Genomic DNA, 19,670 nt, shown 5'->3' with positions numbered 1-19,670 from the left:
ATAATACCATGTGCAAGTGTTGGGCTCACGCCACCAAGTGTCTTACCTTTATTTCAATTTTATTAAGGATGCCCCTTTGAGGTGAATCATCTCGTTTTTTTAAGGTGGTCCTTTTCGTTTGGACACCTCTGGCTATAAGCCATATCATTCACAATTCAGGGGTGAGTTTCTCAAAAGAGAAGTTGTTAGCCTGTTAGCAACTTCGGTAGTTTCCAATGGAAAAATGCATTGAAAACAACAAAGTACCTAATGTAGTAAGGAACTTTGGTTTTGAGAAATTCACCAAAGCCCTGCAGCAGCAGCACAGTAGTCTGAGGTATACTGTACCTAAATGATGTAACACTGGCCTTCGTTGTGATTGCACCAGCTGGCATCTGCTACTAACGAATGTCACAGACCCCTGACCTGAACTGGCACCAAGCCACACCATTCACAAAGCAGCCCTGCAGCAGCACAGCACAGCAATGCAATCCACTACTAGTCGGATATTGATGTGTGGACCTTCCCTCTGACCCCGTTACCCAGAGATCTGTTCTGTTATTGGGTGACCCCTTCACGACACCTGACCCCTTGTCCAGGAGCTTTTGGTATCCGCTATGCCATCCAGACTTCTTTGACTTGATTGGACGTGGATTCGGCCAACGCGGTGCAGGGGCGATTTGAACCGTAACGACAACGGGTTGATCCCACTCACAGCCCTTAGCTATCTGAACCAAGTTATTCTAGACTAATGTTTTCATGTTGTAAGTCTGTCTCGCCAGGCTAGCCCTCAGCATGAACCTGTTTCCCAGAGATCTTTGCTGTTATTGGGCAACCTCATTGTGACCCCATGACCTCTCTGGCCGTGCTGTGCCATCCTGGCTGCTTTGGCTACTGTATTTAACCGGTTTAGTTATTACACCACACTGGATTAAAATGTGTGTGTGTGTGTGTTTGAGAGAGAGAGAAAGAGATTGTTAATGTCTTATTTTTTAGTTGGAGACTGGTCAAATGCAATTTCTAACTTTTGTGCTAACCCTGTTGCATAGATTTAGTACACTTGACTTGACTCGATTTGAAAAGGTGAAAAGCACAAACAAAAAACGGTAATAAATGTAAGAAAAAAGTCTGCATATTTAAATCCTCGATTTGTTTCTTTTAATTTGCCAAGCTTTCGGTCTGCTGACCTTCCTGAGGGCTCCAATAATGCTGTTCATTAAGTGGAGCACTCATGGTGACCCCATGACCTCTCTGCCACCCCCTGCTATGCCATCCAGTCTGCTTTGACTACTGTAAAAGGGCTACATTAACTGGCCATCGATTTGGTGGATAACCCCCACCGGCGGACAGTCATTGATGCCTGTCTGATGCCAGCTGGCCGGATGCAGTTAATTTAAACTCGGGCATCCTGGGCCCCTTGTGTGCATGTGTGCACACGTTCATTCATGCGTGTGCAATGTGCATGCGTGCTGGGGCATACACACATTTGCACACATCTGTTTGTTTGACCGTCAAGCTGTCTGGTCTTTTGGGCTCTGAGCCATGGTTGTTGTTGATGTTGTTGTTTATTGTTACTGTTTGTTTGTTTATGTGTTGTTTTGTTTGTTGGTTGTTTCAGAATCTGCGCAAGATGGAGGGCGATGTCCCAGACGAGCCAGCCAAAGATCTGAATGAACTACAGAACGCTGACTGGGTAGCACAGACACACCGACACACCCAATTCGCTGTCATTACTAGAGTATTGCTGGACACGTGAATCTTATAGACCTGTGTGTGTGTGTGTCTGTGTGCGTCTGTGTCTGTGTCTGTATGCATGTGTCTGTGTCTGTATGCGTGTGTCTGTGTCTGTATGCGTGTGTGTGTGTCTGTATGCGTGTGTGTGTGTCTGTGTGCGTGTGTGTGTGTGTCTGTATGCCTGTGTTTCTGTATGCTTGTGTGTGTGTGTAGGCTCGTTTCTGGGTGCAGGTGATGCGGGACCTGAGGCACGGGGTGAAGCTGAAGAAGGTGCAGGAGCGGCAGTACAACCCGCTGCCCATCGAGTTCCAGCTCACACCCTACGAGATGCTCATGGACGACATCCGCTCCAAGAGATACAAGCTGCGCAAGGTCATGGTAGGTCACCCTCAAGGTCATGATGGGTCTCACTCAGGGCTCTAAATTAACTTTTTTCCAGCACAAGCCAAAATGAATAGTGGATGTTAATCTTACTAGCCAAACACAAACTCAGTAATGGGTCATAGTGGCTGGTAAGTTGGTCTTTTCTACCAAAGGCAGAGAGGAAAATGTTCATTTCTCCTGATTGGTGAATTCTGTCCATTCATGCTGACAACTTCATTGCCCCTTGTTTCATAGCACTCATCTCTCTGACACACACACACACACACACACACACACACACACACACACACACACACACACACACACACACACACACACACACACACACACACACACACACACACACACACACACACACACACACACACACACACACACACGGCACTGATTTCCGTCTTTATTAAAAAAGCAACATGCAATTCCATGTAACAAAGACCATTTTAATTTTGATGATTCATACACAGCTTCTCGTTTTATTTATTGCCTTATTGTAAAGCTCCCCCTGAGTCACTTCTTGTTCAGCCCCAGTGTTCACTTATCTGATAACACACAGGCTTCCATCAAGGCAGCACCTGTACAAGCAGGGTTAGCAGATATGGTGGTTTCTCACCCAATTTGGCTGTGTAGGATGACCATCTATGGGTAAATTTATGGACATAGAAATCAATAGAATTTAGTTAAAATTCGGTGGGATTTAGTGCCTCCAAGTGGGTTAAGTGCATTCATGGGGCTGGAAACAAGTTAGTTGCGTCTGGCAACCCTGAGTATAGGTTCCGTCACTCTTTCATAACCGTGCGCTTGGCCACTGATCAGTGCTGACAGACATGACTTAAGATATTGGTTATCTCCAGATGACTAAACAGTAGGGCATGGGTTAACCGCAAACCACAGGTGGAATGGGACTTTGGAGATTGTCTTTTGCTCTTTCATTGCTCTTTTAAGTCCACCACCTTATCCATTTTGTGCGCTTGAGCGTGCATGCACGCATGACCTTTGCTCATAGTTGTTTGTTGGGGTTTATTTGACTGAATGCGTCGTCTCATTAATTCACTTTAGTATGATAATCCTTATGCGGTCAAGTGCACAAGCACAATTGGAACATGCATGTCTTAGGATCCATTTTGGCCACATTTTCTGTTTTGCAACTCGGTTTTTAGTTGCATACAGCAACGACAGTACCGTATGTACACTGTAATGTTGGTCAGTCAGGTGGTCAGACCGTTGTACAGTATATCGTAAACTCAGAGTGTCTTTTAAAACATGTAAACTCTTAATACTGAAGTGTGACAACAACGGATGACTAGTTTATTTTATTTGGTGTAGTTGACTTAGTGGGAGCGTGATTCAAGCTAATGACATCAATTCGGGCACAGGTAAGGGGGGGTTAAGATAAAAAAGGTTAAGATCCCCAAAATGTCCCCTGTCCATTCTCAGAACCAGTGTCATACCTTGACCTTTGACCCCTCTGACCTGTGTGCTGTCCGTTTTCACCTTGATTGTTCTGCAGGTGAACGGTGACATTCCGCCCAGGTTAAAGAAGAGTGCCCACGAGGTGATACTGGACTTCATCAGATCCCGCCCACCCCTCAATCCAGTAAGATCATCCTCTCGGCTCATCCAGCTTATTTGTTTGTTGATTGTTGATAGTTCTCTGTTTGGTTGTTTAATGATGTCATCCTTTCCTTTATCGATTTATTTTATTTTTTATTAATGTAATGTTTTCCCATGTTTCAATTCTGTGATAAAGTAGTGTCTTTGTGGTGCCTATTGTCATTGTGTTGCGTACCATGTACAGTATTATGAAATATGCAAACACTATGCACTTTGTTCTATTTTTTTTACTGCAGCATATAATGTAGTTTTGTCAAATGTGTTGGCGTGTATTCCTGAGGGGAGTCGTACCGCTCACTGCTGATGATGCTCTTGTCCAATCAGGTTGCGGCCCGCAAGCTGAAGTCCCTACCCCCTCGGCCGCGGAGTCTTCACGAGCGACTCCTGGAGGGCATCAAGTCGGAGCGGAATCTGCGTCCGGTCTCCCCAGACATGATGCGGCGAAGCAGACTAGGTAAGGGCACGCACGCACGCACACGCACACACGCACGTACAACCACACATTCCAAAAAGAGAACATACCTACAGTACATGCACATAATAATGAGTGAATGAATGACTGGTTCTCTCTAAAGTGTGCTATTTTTCCTGCATTACTCACTGAGCTATATATTTAATGATCCACAAAAATGCCTTCACACTGTTAACGGGTGACTGGAATTAATGGGGCTCATCATGAAAGCTCATGTTTACATGTATGCACAGGGTAGCCGACAGGAGGGGGGCAAAGGGGACAGTTGTCCTGGGCCCAGGGAACAGAGGGGGGCCCAGAGTTGGGTTCTCATTACACATGCATGTTTTCGATTGGGAGGCCCTTACAGATGACTTTGTCCTGGGCCCATCCAAAAGCTGTCAGCGGCCCTGTGTATGCACATCAAGTCATGTCTGTGTGTGATGATTACTTGACTGTTCTCTGAGAGAGAAACGTCCAGAGAGAGAGCAGAGGTGAGGACAAACCACATCACAACCTCTGCTCCAGGCGGCCAATGCATGGCTATTGTCTGTGCCTGTCTGTCTGTTGTCTGCTGGTTGTCCTGGACTTATGTGTGCGGCTTAATTGAAAGACTGCCATTTCTATGCATCATTAATGCTCTTCTCCCACCCACACTTCCATCCTAGTGTGTGTGTGTGTGTGTGTGTGTGTGCGCGTGTGTGTGTGTGTGTCTCCACATATTATGTTGTGGATGCCGTACATCCTGTTGTGTTGAGGGATATTATTTTCCATAATGTTGTCAGTAATTAAAGACTTTAATTGGAGTGCGGTGTGGGGGGCGGGTGTGCATAAAATTTTGTTTGTTTAGCTTGTGCAGGTTAATGAGAAGGTTGACACGATTATGTAACCGACATTTGAGTCCTCTTTCTGCTTGGCTTTATATAGACTATAGATTTACATTTATTTATTATTATGTGACGTATCATGATTGGTTTCAGTTGTTATGGGATGGTGACAGCAGATATTATTTTACCTCTAATGTTAATTTTTTGATAATTTTTCATCAGTACATCTGCCAATTGAATTTTTTGTAAATCTAGGTTAAAAGGAATAACTGTTGGGTCATTTCACGTGAAATCAGACACTTTGGGACCCGACCGACCCGGATTTCAATCATACTTGGTGTGCCTTTTCAGTAGCAAGGTAGCACCCCAGAACTGCATTGGTTTGAATCTGACACTAATATTAAGGGAGAAACAGACTAGGAAAGGTTCACATGTGAGGGTAGGACACTATACATTCAGCCTTGAATATATCAGTCAGTGTTAGTCACAAAAAGATGCCTGTGGTGTTGTTTGAAAGCTCTTTTCTGGCTCTACATATTACACAATCACCTTGGAATACAACTACTCTCAGAATATGAATTATGATGAATTGAAAAATTAAAAATTGAATATCTAAAAAACTCATATTTTAAAATGGCCAGTTCCTTGTCCAAACGTAGCCGGCAATGTCATGAGCAGCACCTAAAATGCTGGTGTTCGGTTTGTTATTCATTTCAGAGAGAAGTTGACTCACAAATATGGCATCATACAGACCACTTACTAATAATATGGTAATACCATAGTAGCATCACATGACAAAACAAAAACAAAACAAACTGGCAATGGATGGCAATGGATGTTCTTGACATTATCCTTGACTGACTCCCTTGAACCAGGAACGTTTTTAAAACTATAGTTTTATAATTCAAGATGCTATTCAATCAAGAACATCCATTGCCAGTTTGCCACAACAGAGATGTACCATCATGAAGCTGAGAACCTGTTGAAAAGGTTTGAATCTGCAAGAACTATTCCAGGTACTGAAAAACTACACAGCTTCTGCCCATTGTCAATGGACACAGTGGAAGTTAGGCCATTTTCAGCATTCAGAGAAGGCAGAGTTGAAAGAGTGAGCTCAGTAAAGGAATGTGTTACATTTTCAAGCATCAAAGGGTATATTGTAGCTGTATATGATGGCAACTGGTGGCTAGCATGTGCTGAGGAATGTATGCCGAGCACTGGAGAGGTGAAACTGAACTTCCTGCATCCTCATGGGCCATCTCCATCCTTCACTTTTCCCTTCAGACTAGATAGACTTGTCATGGATCATCAGGATGTGCTTCTGGTAGTGGAACCTGTAACTGCAACGGGACGTACTTATACATTATCTACAAAAGACACAGCTGTTGCTTCCAATGCACTGGTAGAGTACAAAATGAGAGTGAAGCCATTGATTATCTCTTTAAAGTACGGTAAAGGGAAGATGGCACAGGTACACAGAGAAGGAATGTTCAAACATTCACATATCATCATTTGGTGTGTATAAATGGACATCTGCCTTAGTTTCTGAAACCTGGGACCATGGACACTGACCATTTTTGTTTTGTTTTTGTTTTGTCATGTGGTGCTACTATGGTATTACCATATTATTAGTAAGTGGTCTGTATGATGCCATATTTGTGAGACAAATTCTCTCTGAAATAAATAACAAACCGAACACCAGCATTTTAGGTGCTGCTCATGACATTGCCGGCTACGTTTGGACAAGGAACTGGCCATTTTAAAATATGAGTTTTTTAGATATTCAATTTTTAATTTTTCAATTCATCATAATTCATATTCTGAGAGTAGTTGTATTCCAAGGTGATTGTGTAATATGTAGAGCCAGAAAAGAGCTTTCAAACAACACCACAGGCATCTTTTTGTGACTAACACTGACTGATATATTCAAGGCTGAATGTATAGTGTCCTACCCTCACATGTAAACCTTTCCTAGTCTGTTTCTCCCTTAATATTAGTGTCAGATTCAAACCAATGCAGTTCTGGGGTGCTACCTTGCTACTGAAAAGGCACACCAAGTATGATCGAAATCCGGGTCGGTCGGGTCCCAAAGTGTCTGATTTCACGTGAAATGACCCAGTTACGTCATCTAGTCCATCGGGCTACAGGAAGTGGGCATGGCCTACTAGTTAAGGAGATGGGCTTTAGATCAGAGGGTTGCAGGTTCGAATCCCACCCTTCCACTTCCCACCACACTCCATGGCTGAAATGCCCTTGAGCAAGGCACCTATCCCTACACTGATCCAGGAACTGTCACCATTTCACTTTAGATAAAATTGTCAGCTAAGTGTAATGTAATGTAATAAAAGTAGCACTTAAAGTGTGGTCCATGGACCACTGGTGGTCCGCAAGAGAGCTGAAGTGGTCTGCAATGATATTTCTTTTGTAGTCAGCCTTTCCATGACAAGATGGCACATAACTGACATTTGTGAAATTATGAGAAGGCTAACCAAATCTGAGCAATAAGACAGACCTGTAATTCATGTAACAGAATTTCCACATGTGAGTAAGCCTGTGAATTCAGTTTACAGGTGGTCCCTGAAAAACAAAAAAAATGGGACAAAGTGGTCCTTGGTCTGAAAAAGTTTGACACACTGACTTAAACCCTCTGCGATTCAGGTGTCCATTGAACTAGTGTCCTATTTATTTTTTCACACTCTGTCCTCAGTGCCCTTTGGCCTACCTTAATTCTTGGGAATTTCCTTGGCCAGGGAACAATTTGATTGAGTGTGCTCACGGTAAAAGTGGAAACGAGGCGATGCAACGGCTTAATTGGATTGAGGTTGTTTTTGTTCCTCTATATGTCCAAGACTCCTGTTCAGGCCAGGATGTCCGAGGGCCCCTAGGAGATGAAGTGTGAGCTTAAGTTGCTCAACGGAAATAAAATGCATGTTTTCTGTACGAGGATAACCAAACACTATGCTAATTAGCTACGGTAACGTAACTATCTCATTAAGCTTTAGGAGGATTAGCGCCACCTATTTACGTGTGTTTATCTTGTGTTTTGAAGAGAAAATTGCACATGTTCAGTGTGTGTGTGGGTGTTGTTAAATTCCGATTGCATTGTGAGTGCATGGAAAAAGGTTGAATTTCATGTTTTTTTTTATTTTTGGTGCTTGAGCGTTGAGTGACCGCTCCAAGCAATCTGTGTGAGTGACATGCTAGCTCTACTGCAGGCGGTAACGTCAGCACCACTTATGATGAAGCCACAGGTTACATAAGTGTGCTGGGTCTTCAATGTGTGTTCAATGCAGGTCTGCAAGGCATTGAATAATTCTGTTTTGCTAAAATACTGACTGTCTTAATTCTCCTCTTCCCCTTTCCCTATGTTCTTCTGCTCCCGCCCCCCCTAACTCTTCTACCACCTTGGCCCTGTAATACATAATTCCCTTCTCCAACCTGTGTCTATTACCGATCCCCTCTACCTTGTCTTTCTTGCAGTAATGCGACCGCTTAGCATGTCATTCAGTTTTGACTCTTCAGGTAAAACTATAAACCCCCCACCCCACCTGTTGTGGTTGTGTTGCACCGTCCTTGCCTGGCTTTGGCACGTCACCTGTGTGAGTGCGTGTGTGTGTTTTGTCCCTCCTTGTGGTGTCTTGTTGTTGTGCTGCTGATTGTTGTTGGAATCTCCCTCACTTCCCCTTCACAACACTGAGAAATGCTCCTTGTTTACTGTTGTGGTCCTTCATGGGAGCCATTACCATGACAACTGTGTTTTGCCAATTGTGGCTTGGAAGCAGACTACTGTTGTAGAGAGAGAAGAAGAGAGGAGAAGAGGGAGGGAAGGGGACATAATCACTGGAGGATTTATTAACACTTTGGTCCTTGAACTGTTAATTGTAATTAAAATAAAAACATTTGTTGAAGGAATGACAAAAGGAATGCTAGAAAATACACTAGCAAAGAGTTTGCAATTCATTTAGTTGGGTTTTTTTTTTATTTTATTTCGCAAAACATTCAATCATGGAGCAGGAATAGAGTAAGAATGAAATAATCCTGTACTGCTCTTGTTTTAGAAGAGGTCTGTCTGAAGCTTTCATATTGATTGTTCCACAAATTGAAATGCATCAACAAATAGAAAAGAACAACTCGCAGTGCAAAGTAAAATATTATTTTTGCCCAAAGACCTGTTGTCCTGTTCTCGTGCCGAATGAGAACTGGACGTGATTCATTAGGAGAGATGGGTGGGTTGACTTGTGGATGGATCTGATAGTATTTATTACACAAACGCAGGCAATTCCATAGGGATTAGCTACCTCGTGTCTGGAACAATGCCAGTAGTCTGTGACTGAAACAGGAACACACGGATTAGTAATATCAGTCTGGGTAATCCGCCGGTCAGAGATGCACTGTATGATGCGATGCAGCTGCCGCATGAAATTACGTAAAGGGGAATGGCATTCAGTGACATTCACTTAATCTTTCTTTTCATTCCTGGAAGTTCCTGAAGTGTAGCCTAGACGGTGCCCAGTATATGCCACAATAATGAGATGCTGATACAATGACAATTAAGATTTATTTTTTTTTAATCTAAAACAGAGGACAAGAATATGTACAATTGGATTTTTTTTCTTGGGTAATTACTGTAGTCAATCATTATGGATGGTGTACCATAACATTTTTCATCTAAACAGAGGACAAGAATAAGTAGAATTTTTATTGCTTTTCTTGGGTAATTACTGCAGTCTATCAGAATGGATAGTGTACCATAAAAAGCACTAGTGATGATTGCTGGTAGGAACACCCCATAGGGTGGATGGGGTAGTGGGGTAGACTAAAGGATTTAAACAATTTATATCTATAAAGTAACAGCTACAGTGCTATTTGACAGAAGTTAGCAGCTTGGTCTAGTTTTCAAAAGAGAAAAAGTCTCATCTTCTCTCCCTTTCTGTTGTCTGCCGTGCCACCACTCTTCCCTAAGCTAACTCACCACCCCACCTAACTGGCACTCGATGTGGCTGAGGTGTGTGTGTGTGTGTGTGTGTGCGTGTGTGTGTGCGTGTGCGTGTGCGTGTGCGTGTGCGTGTGCGTGTGCGTGTGCGTGTGCGTGTGCGTGTGCGTGTGCGTGTGCGTGTGCGTGTGCGTGTGCGTGCGCGTGCGTGTGTGTGTGTGTTAGTGTCTGTGTGCCTTTGCTGTTGTTTTTTGTGACGTGCACTTGGTTCACAACTACTATGAAGTTCAACGTGCATCAATCAGTGCATTTTTTAATTTCATTTGACATACTGGCACCAGTGGATTATGTGTAATATGTTTGTTTCACTTCTGAGACTGCACGAGTATGCTCACCATTGTATCATTTCTGTCCACCACACTTATTGGTTTTCTACTGACCTCACGAAGTATAGCACTTCAGACTAGTGTAGTGTGCTCTGCCTTGTGTGTGTTGAGTGGCTGACTGGGTGGTGCAGTGCCGTTTAGTACAGTATTTGAAAAGGATGTGTGTCCCCTTGTGCAGGAGCTGGAAAAAGCATCAGCACGCCACAGGATTTGTTCCGGAGCTCAGGTAAAGTATCCAGCGCAGAGACTGCACCGCTCACTCGCTGCCTTGGCCACCAATGCCTGCTCTAACCACAGAGCGTGAATGCTGCTGAGAAGTGCAGAATGAGTGATTTAATACCGTGTGCACGTGTGTATGTGTGTGCACGAGCTTGTGCGTGTGTACGAGCGTGTTTGTGTGTGTGTTCCATATTGGGTGGGTGTGTGTGCGTGTGTGCGTGTGCGTGTGCGTGTGCTTGCATCCCATTTTGGGTGTGTGTGTGTGTGTGTGTCTGTGTGCGTGTGCGTGCTCGTGCGTGTGTGTGTGCCTGTGTGTGCGGGTGCGTGTGTGCGGGTGCGTGTGTGCGTGCGCGCGCGTGCGTGCGTGTAAGCGTGCGCTTGCATCCCATATTGTGCGTGCCTGTGCGTGTATGTGTGTGTGCGCGCTTGCATCCCATATTGGGTGTGTGCGTGTGTGTATGCGAACATCCTATATTGTTTGTGTTTTGCGCGCGTGCATCCAGGCCTAAGCTTTTTCTATGTGTGTTTACGTACTGTATGTATGTCTGTATGTCTGTACGTACGTACGTACCTACGTACCTGTGATCCGATAACTGTGACCACTCGCTGTTTCCCTAAGGGTACATGCCCAAGCGTATACGGTTAAGCTCAGCATTTTCACCCCTTTCTGAAGCAGGATTAGTATAGATTTAGAGCTGTTATGTAACACTAGCTCCTATCAATATTTAACATGCAGCCAGTTTATTTTTACTCGACTCTGAGTCTGCAGTGTCTGCCGTTTGGCCTCAGACGGTGATGAAGAGGTCTCTAGCTGTATTTTTGCTTTAGTGGCTAAAACGGAAATGGCCCTTTGGGGATTGTGAGCTAAACAGCATGTTATTTATACGTGATGTTATTTACAAGGGGTCGGCTGCTGGGTCAATATGTGGGTGTGGTGGATCTGATGCTGTGTGAAGTGTTGAAAATAATGCATCTCGTTAAGCATTTAATTTCCTCTTGTCTATTTGGCTGATTGATGGGATGAAAGCATTGGGCAGCATTGAACCACGTTACTGAATCGGTTTGGGGGAAGTCTCTGTCATGCTGAGACGACTGTGGCCTGTAATGGTTTAATCGAATATAGCCACTTAGAATAGTTCTGTTTTTGGGTTGCGTAAGAGCGGTTGTGATGGTAATCTTATCATATTTCTGTAATTGAGCGTTCCCTTCTTGGTCTGAATGACATGACCTGAGATGGCATTTGTCTTTTTCGTAGTCCTTGTGTGTACTCTCTTAAATATGGAACTCGTGTTCCCGTTTATAAAACGATGTAACCTTCCAATCTGCTGTAGTTTGTTTAAATTTTATAAGATTTCTTTGGATCTGCTGCAGTGGAAAGTCATTTTCTATGGACAAGTGAATTTTCTGCATTTCTGGTTTGAATAATATTGAGTCATGTCTATATGCCTTATATTGGAGGTCTAAGAGGCAGGACTCACCCCTGAGATCTGTCGACCTTCTTTTCATGTTTAAAAAAATTGTAAGATGTCTTTGACTGTTTTCTCTGTGAGGATGTCTTGTTCTGACATTTTTTAATATGATTCTGTGCCAGGGGTTACAGTAGACATAACCCCTCGCACACCTTCATTGTTTTCTTGTGTATATGTTATTGTTATATCTGCACAATTGCAGTTTTTTTAAAGGGGTATGCCACTATTTTGGGGCTTAACACAGTTAAAATCGTTGGCTGGGGATTATAAAGGTGGTAAAGTGTCTTATTTTTTCATGTAAGCTGTTGTCTTGATTTAAGACAAGTTAAAAGAGGGAATATGTCGCTAAGCTAGTGAAAGTCAATGGATCCATGTAGCATGCAACAATGCTACACGGATCCATTGACTTTCACTAGCTTAGCGACATATTCCCTCTTTTAACTTGTCTTACAGCAAGACAACGCTTAACATGAAAAATAAGACACTTAACCACCTTTATAATACCCAGCCAACGATTTTAACTGTATAAAGCCCCAAAATAATGGCATACCCCTTTAAGCATGGGACACTTCATTTAGCAAGACATCATTTCTATTATGATGCTGCCATATTATAGACTATTGGCGGGGGCTTGTGTCCACTTGTGTGACTTTGTGGGCCATTCCATTGTGGTTCTGATGCCGTTTTTTGGTGACGTTCTGCAGGTGACACCCCGGACGCCCCCAGGAAGTTGGCCGTCAGCACGCTGGCTCTGTCCAATGGCACGCCGGGCAGCATGACTGGCCTTGGAGCAGTGGGCGGGTCGCAGCCGCTCGCGCAGAGGAAGAGACTACTCAAGGCCCCCACGCTAGCAGAACTGGACAGCTCGGACTCTGACGTGAGTGTGTGGTGTGATCAGTATTGTTATCACTGAATGAGTGAAATAAATGGTCTCACAACAAGTGCAAGTGCACAAGTGCAATAATAACAAAAAACGATTCATCGATTAATAACGATTCATCAGTTATCTTGTGGATGAATTGATTAATTGAATCGTGGACAGTAGGATCCATGCATCGATTCAAAACGATCATTATTTACACCCCTAGTTCTAATGTGGTGTGGATGCATGTTCTAATGTGGTGTGGATGCATGTTCTAATGTGGTGTGATGTGAATGCATGTTCTAGTGTGGTGTGAATGCATGTTCTAGTGTGGTGTGAATGCATGTTCTAGTGTGGTGTGAATGCATGTTCTAGTGTGGTGTGAATGCATGTTCTAATGTGGTGTGAATGCATGTTCTAATGTGTTGTGAATGCATGTTGTAATGTGGTGTGAATGCATGTTGTAATGTGGTGTGGTGTGAATGCATGTTGTAATGTGGTGTGGTGTGAATGCATGTTGTAATGTGGTGTGAATGCATGTTCTAATGTGGTGTGAATGCATGTTGTAATGTGGTGTGGATGGATGTTGTAATGTGGTGTGGTGTGAATGCATGTTCTAATGTGGTGTGACTGTGAATGCATGTTCTAGTGTGGTGTGGTGTGAATGCATGTTCTAATGTGGTGTGAATGCGTGTTGTAATGTGGTGTGAATGCGTGTTGTAATGTGGTGTGAATGCGTGTTGTAATGTGGTGTGAATGCGTGTTGTAATGTGGTGTGAATGCGTGTTGTAATGTGTGAATGTGTGTTCTACTGCAATGTGGTGTGAATGCATGTTGTAATGTGGTGTGAGTGTGTGTTGTAATGTGGTGTGAATGCGTGTTGTAATGTGGTGTGAGTGTGTGTTGTAATGTGGTGTGAATGCGTGTTGTAATGTGGTGTGAATGCGTGTTGTAATGTGGTGTGAATGTGTGTTCTACTGCAATGTGGTGTGAATGCATGTTGTAATGTGGTGTGAATGCGTGTTGTAATGTGGTGTGAATGCGTGTTGTAATGTGGTGTGAATGCGTGTTGTAATGTGGTGTGAATGTGTGTTCTACTGCAATGTGGTGTGAATGCATGTTGTAATGTGTTGTTCTGCTCCCTCCCGCCCCACAGGAGGAGCCGAGCAGTTCCAGCATGTCCCCCTCCATGATGGAGGACACCTCCCCAGAGACCAGCACACCAGGCGGCAGGAAGAGTAAGAGGCTGTCTGGCTGTCTTTCACTCTTTTACTCTTTCACTCTTTTACTCTCCCTCATCTTGTTATGCTGTTGCGCTCTCTATATGACTATTTCTCCCTGTCTCGCTCTCTCCATCTGCCTTGTGTGCGCTCTCTCACTCTCACTCTCACTCTCACTCTCACTCTCTCTCTCTCTCTCTCTCTCTCTCTCTCTCTCTCTCTCTCTCTCTCTCTCTCTCTCTCTCTCTCTCTCTCTCTCTCTCTCTCTCTCTCTCTCTCTCTCTCTCTCTCTCTCTCCTTAAATAGACTTTGCCTGTTCCAGTATCCACATGTTTACCTACTATACCTCATGTCATCTCTAATGTGGTGTATCTGGATCTCTCTCCAGCTCCCCCCAGGTTCCTGCCCATCTCCTCCACCCCCCAGCCAGACAAGCGGCCCATGCCACCCCAGCGGCGGCACTCCATCGAGAAAGAGACCCCTACCAGCGTTAAGCCCTTCGTGCCCCCCACCCGACAGAGCTCCAAGTCCTTGGTAGGTTCCCATTGCCCAGTGTGTATGTTAACAATATACAGTATAATAAATGTATGCATATGTATTCATATATCAGAGAACAGAGTGCTTGGTGCTGGGTAAGGTTGTCCTTACCTGATATTGATGTAGATTAATCTGAGAATATTCTTGAGGTTAACTTGAGCTGTTTTTTTTGTGGTCAGTGTTTGCTGGGAATAACGACAACAACAACAACAACTTAACCATATTTTTAAAATGTTTGACTTGCAATAAGGTTGTTGCATATCAAAAATAAGAGCTTGAAGGCCAATGTTGTTGTTGAATATGCAACGTTTCCACCGTTTTTTGCGTTAAGCAAAACAAACAAAAATAAAATGCCTGCCAATTTCCGAAGCTGCTTTGAAGAAACGATATGAGTAGCCCTCCAATTGGAATGTTCTTGATTGACCTGAATTTGGTGTAATTAAATTCAATCCAAAACTCAGAAAGTGTGAACCCCAAGCAATTGTTATCTGGTGTTATTAAGAATGTCTTAAATTTCACTAGTCTACAACATGGTTACTGATCCAGAGAATGCCATCGTGTGAGATCAGGTGGTGCATTTTAAAGATGCCTATGGCTGCGGTGTTGTGTATGTTGGGATGACTAGAAACACTATAGGCTTTAATTAGCCTGTCGAGTCAGAGTCAGTCAGCTGAATTACCCAGTTGTCAATAGCCCATTGTTTGAGCCCTGAAGTGCATGTTGAGGGCAGTTCATAAATGTATGTATCTGTGGTGAGGCTTAAACTGGACAGGGAATATGGTAACCACACAAAATAGTCAAAATGTTGACTTGTGCCACTTATTAAGACATGAAAGGACTCCAAGTGTCCAGAATGTTTTGCCTGAGATTTGGAAGTGGGCCACTCATCTAAATCAGAGTCAAAGGGATGGTTTCCAACTGGTGCTTATAATAATTAGAGTGAACTAATACCGGTAATAATAATCACTGTGATATTCTGGAATTATTTTTTTCCCATACAGATTTAGTTATTATCCCTCATTTGATTTGCTGATAAGAAGTGTGTGAATGTGACTAAAATGGTTTTCATGTCAACCACCTGCTGCGCTAAGTTTGGTAGAGACAGGTCTAATTACAGCTGGAAAAAAAATGCTATTCAGTGTATGAATATGGCCCAGGTGTATAAAATACCACACTGCATGCAGTGGTATAGGAGAAAAGTCAAAGCATTTTCATCATGCTTAAACAGTAGTTCTTAAAGTGGTGTCTCAAGTGGTCTGAGCGAGGATTTCTACACATGTATTTCATATTTCCTGGACAAGCTAGATATCTATATTTATAATGTATAATTATAGGTCTAGGCATATTGTTTAGTGCAATAAGACAGAACTGTCATGTATATAAAAGCAACTTGTCTACATATGAATATGCAGTGACTTAAGCTGGTTGCAACTGGTTGCCCGTCAGTTCAGTTGAAAACCGGTCCCTAAAAAAGTGACCTCGTTGGTTGTCCTCAGCCTAAAGGGGTTTGAGAAACACTGTGCTATAATGATGTGCTCTGCGTTCTGCAGCTGCCCGCGGAATCTCCAAAGGTAACTGACCATGTCTTCTACCCTCCTCATGATGGGCCATCAGGTCATCTCCATCACCAGGCTGCGATTTGGAGGGGGTGGGGTGGGGTGGAGTTGGCTTACCTGGTTCTCACGATGGTTGCACGAAGTTTAACAAAGATGCACGGAGCACGAAGGGTCTGCGTGAGATCCAGGCTAGGAGTTAGCCCCTTTTGTGGTTAATGTACTTCTCCCCACCTCTAATGAATTAGTTTGGTAACACTTGATTGTACAGTTCACATGTTGGCCACTACACTAATATATGCTGAATTACATTACATAAAACATGTGAAGCAAAGTCAAGGAGGTACTAGTTAGGTTCTATTTCTATTGAAAAGGTTGTATGGCAAAGAGCAAGCAATTTGTGAATACAAACCTAGCAAATAATTGACTAATTGTTTTTTTTTCTGAACACATGTAAATCACTTACAATAAAGAGGTTGTTAGGAATAATATTAGTGGCTAGCATGCAAACCCTAAACTAAAGTGTTACCATTATTTTCGTCTGTGGTCGGGACCTCATGGGGAATAATGCAACTCTACTGATGATGTTTAAAAATCATCACCCCCACCCCTCCCTCTGGTTTACAGTCAAATCGCATCCTGATCATCGCCATTTGTGGTTGGGTCTCATGTTCTCCTGGTTTGGGGCTCTGTATAACTGGGTTTTCCTTTTCATGTACTTGTTTAAAGATACACTAACACATTTTTTTCCCATTTGGTGGAGGTGTAAGATGCAATGTGCATGAGAGATGGAGCAAGTCCCGTATTTCGTTAGCCTGGTGAACCAGCGCCACCCGCTGGACGGCAAAATGTTTTGTCTACTGGTTGGTCTGGCCTTCAATAATGATTCAATGAAGCCAGAATGCCATGAATCTGGCAAACCAATTACAACGCAAAGATGTGTTTTGAATCAAAGCGGGCAGGGTTTTGAGGGAAGGTTGTTCTCATCAACAATATTCGGATGTATTATGCATCGAGGCCAGACTAAATTAGACATCCACATTTAGTCTGGTTTATCAGGCTAGTATTTCGTAGTTTGTGTTAACACATTATCCACAATGGACCATGGACGAAGCGCACAGTCTGTCACCTAGCCTGTTCCATATAATACCCATTATTTTCTCTACTGTGAGGAGTCGGCAAACATTTTAAGTTCATCCATTTTGCATATTTGTAGACCTACATGCATGCGAAATACAAACGATTGCATGCAAACGCTCCCTTAATCACCTTGAATCTCTCAAGCCAGGTTTATTGACTTTTTCTTCACATGCACTGAACATACATACTCACTAGTCTATGCGTTGACTGAGAGAGGACAAACATGAAAGTGCAAGGCAGTCTACATATATTTAGTTAAACAGTACACCTATAGTAGCAAGTGGAAGCTAGTGTGACAAATGCAACAACAGTAAGAAAATGGAAAAGTAAGTGTCTGTAGTATACAGCCACTCAGCATACAGTATACTCATGAGTAGATACACTCATATCATGGGCATAGACAATAGTAAACCAAGCATACACTCATTTGGATACACTCATGGGCATAGGCGTGCACAGATAGACACGAGGTGTTGCTTGGGCAGCACCAAGTTGCCTTTAACGGACAAAAGTGCCCTTTTGAAAGTTCGTTTTTTATTTTTATTTTTTATTATCTTATTCCTTAAATGTAGGGTTAACGCTGTAGTCGATGTTCCCATCATCATTTAGACATGACTGTCAATTAAAATCGCGTGATAATAATGCCTCATGCCCCCTCCAACGCTACACATCCCTCCATTTGTCAACGTGAGCGCGCTTGAACTGACAGATTCGAAAGCGCGTTGCGCAGGCAGTGTGGCGGGCAGCCCCCACCGTTCTCCCCTCCAGCCAGGTAACAGTCAATAGCCTATTTAAGATGTTGAAAGTTGCTTGTGAGTGACTTTGGAAGTGATCTAAATAGAGCCTTGACTTTTATAATGAGACTTTGCTAATTGTGCATTTATCAAATCTACCGCAGAAGAGGTAGCCCAAGTTATATCAACAATTAACACAGTGTAACATGATTGTAACAACCAATGAGTCCAGAAGTTGCTCAAACACCAGGTCTAACGATTAACCTGTTCTGTAGAATGTTTGGGAAACAGCGAGAGGATTCATGTAGGTATGTTTGGGAAAACGTCGGCCTCCTGATGAAATATGCAACGCGCCAAATCACATTTGTAACAGACGGCGGCATGGAACAGAACAGCGGTCATGGCCAGGGAGGAAAAAAAAAGTTTGTGGGTGAATTCCAGCAAATCTGCCACTTATAGCCTTCTGCACAGCAATAATAACAGGGTGCACAGTAATGTCTTATGCGGCGGTAAACAGGATTGTGTTTAACACCTCCAGAAAAGTTATTACTTACACGGATACAATCTCCGACCCAAAGAAGCAGTTTTCACTCACAATAGGCTACCAGTGTAATACGATTTGACAATGTCTTGCAATGATAGTTGGGCTTTAATAGTGGTCTTAACAGTTTGAAAACACACATGAACTAATTAAAATCAGTACTAATGGAGGAAAAATGACCGGAGATGCAGAGTTTTCCAAGTAAGGAATCTGAATGAATCGCTTCCTGATGACTGCAAGTATGTTCAACTGCTGCGCTGGGAGACGCACAGTTAAAGCGACAGTAGTTCTACACTTTTTAGTCCATGCGGTAAATTATGCTCTCGGCATGGTAATCTAATTATTTTAACTTTCCTACATAATATTCATAATTTTAAATATTTTTAAATGTTTGGTTGAGCTTACTGTGTAATGTTCATGTGATTTAAAATAAATAAATAATTATAACTGAAGCTTGTCAGCCGCCAGTTCCACATGCCCCCCACCCCCACCCCAGGACCTGCCCCCCAAAATGTCTGTGCACGCCAGTGCTCATGGGCATGGACGAGAGATAACCACCCACGACAAGACACCTGTTATGGGCATGCTAGTGTCACAGCATGTTAACATCTGTGCTCACTGATGTCACCCACATTTTGTTTGTTTGTTTTATTTGTTTGGTGGTCAGGGGGACGTACCCAGCGGTTCCAGAGCGGTATGTTAGTGTGTGTGTTGAGAGAGGTGCTGTATGTGTATGTGTGTATGCGTTTGTGTTGGTGTCGGACCGAGAACTCTCCTGCTTGCTCATGTGGTTAAAAGTCAATGCTTACTTGGGAAAACTAACGTGGGAGAAAACCATGAACCATAATTGCCAATTGGACCATTTTTTGAATTTATTTCAATGTAGGCCTACTTAAAAAAAAAAAAAATCTAAAAACTTTTTTGTTTAAGCATGCAATGGATTGTTGGCAATTATGTGTCTGGCGTGAAGGTTTTCTTTGTGCAACTCTGTATTTGTGTACATTTATGTTTCGTAAGTCCGTTCAGCAAACTCAGTCAGAATGTCTTGGTTATATGACCCATGTGCTTGCCAGCTATGCCCTTACAAAAT

The 19,670-nt window shown here is 43.1% G+C and overlaps 1 protein-coding gene across 3 annotated transcripts in view; it reads left to right on the top strand.

Moving 5' to 3' along the window:
• The window catches only part of spire1a (spire-type actin nucleation factor 1a), an 82,058-nt gene that overhangs the window by 51,889 nt on the left and 10,499 nt on the right, over positions 1-19,670 (top strand). Inside the window, exons 5-13 of one of the 3 annotated variants that reach the window (XM_063185371.1) lie at positions 1,598-1,672; positions 1,927-2,091; positions 3,605-3,691; positions 4,033-4,162; positions 10,484-10,531; positions 12,698-12,870; positions 14,012-14,093; positions 14,464-14,609; positions 16,163-16,183. In XM_063185371.1, coding sequence (XP_063041441.1) covers positions 1,598-1,672; positions 1,927-2,091; positions 3,605-3,691; positions 4,033-4,162; positions 10,484-10,531; positions 12,698-12,870; positions 14,012-14,093; positions 14,464-14,609; positions 16,163-16,183 — 927 coding nt within the window. The remainder of the gene's footprint in view (positions 1-1,597; positions 1,673-1,926; positions 2,092-3,604; positions 3,692-4,032; positions 4,163-10,483; positions 10,532-12,697; positions 12,871-14,011; positions 14,094-14,463; positions 14,610-16,162; positions 16,184-19,670) is intronic. The other 2 variants (XM_063185373.1, XM_063185372.1) reach the window with 2 other exon arrangements.

Source organism: Engraulis encrasicolus, chromosome 20 (genome assembly GCF_034702125.1).
Source record: "Engraulis encrasicolus isolate BLACKSEA-1 chromosome 20, IST_EnEncr_1.0, whole genome shotgun sequence".
Classification (NCBI taxonomy): domain Eukaryota; kingdom Metazoa; phylum Chordata; class Actinopteri; order Clupeiformes; family Engraulidae; genus Engraulis; species Engraulis encrasicolus.
Note: the sequence above shows the minus strand (reverse complement) of the source record. Positions and strands in the feature narration are given on the sequence as shown.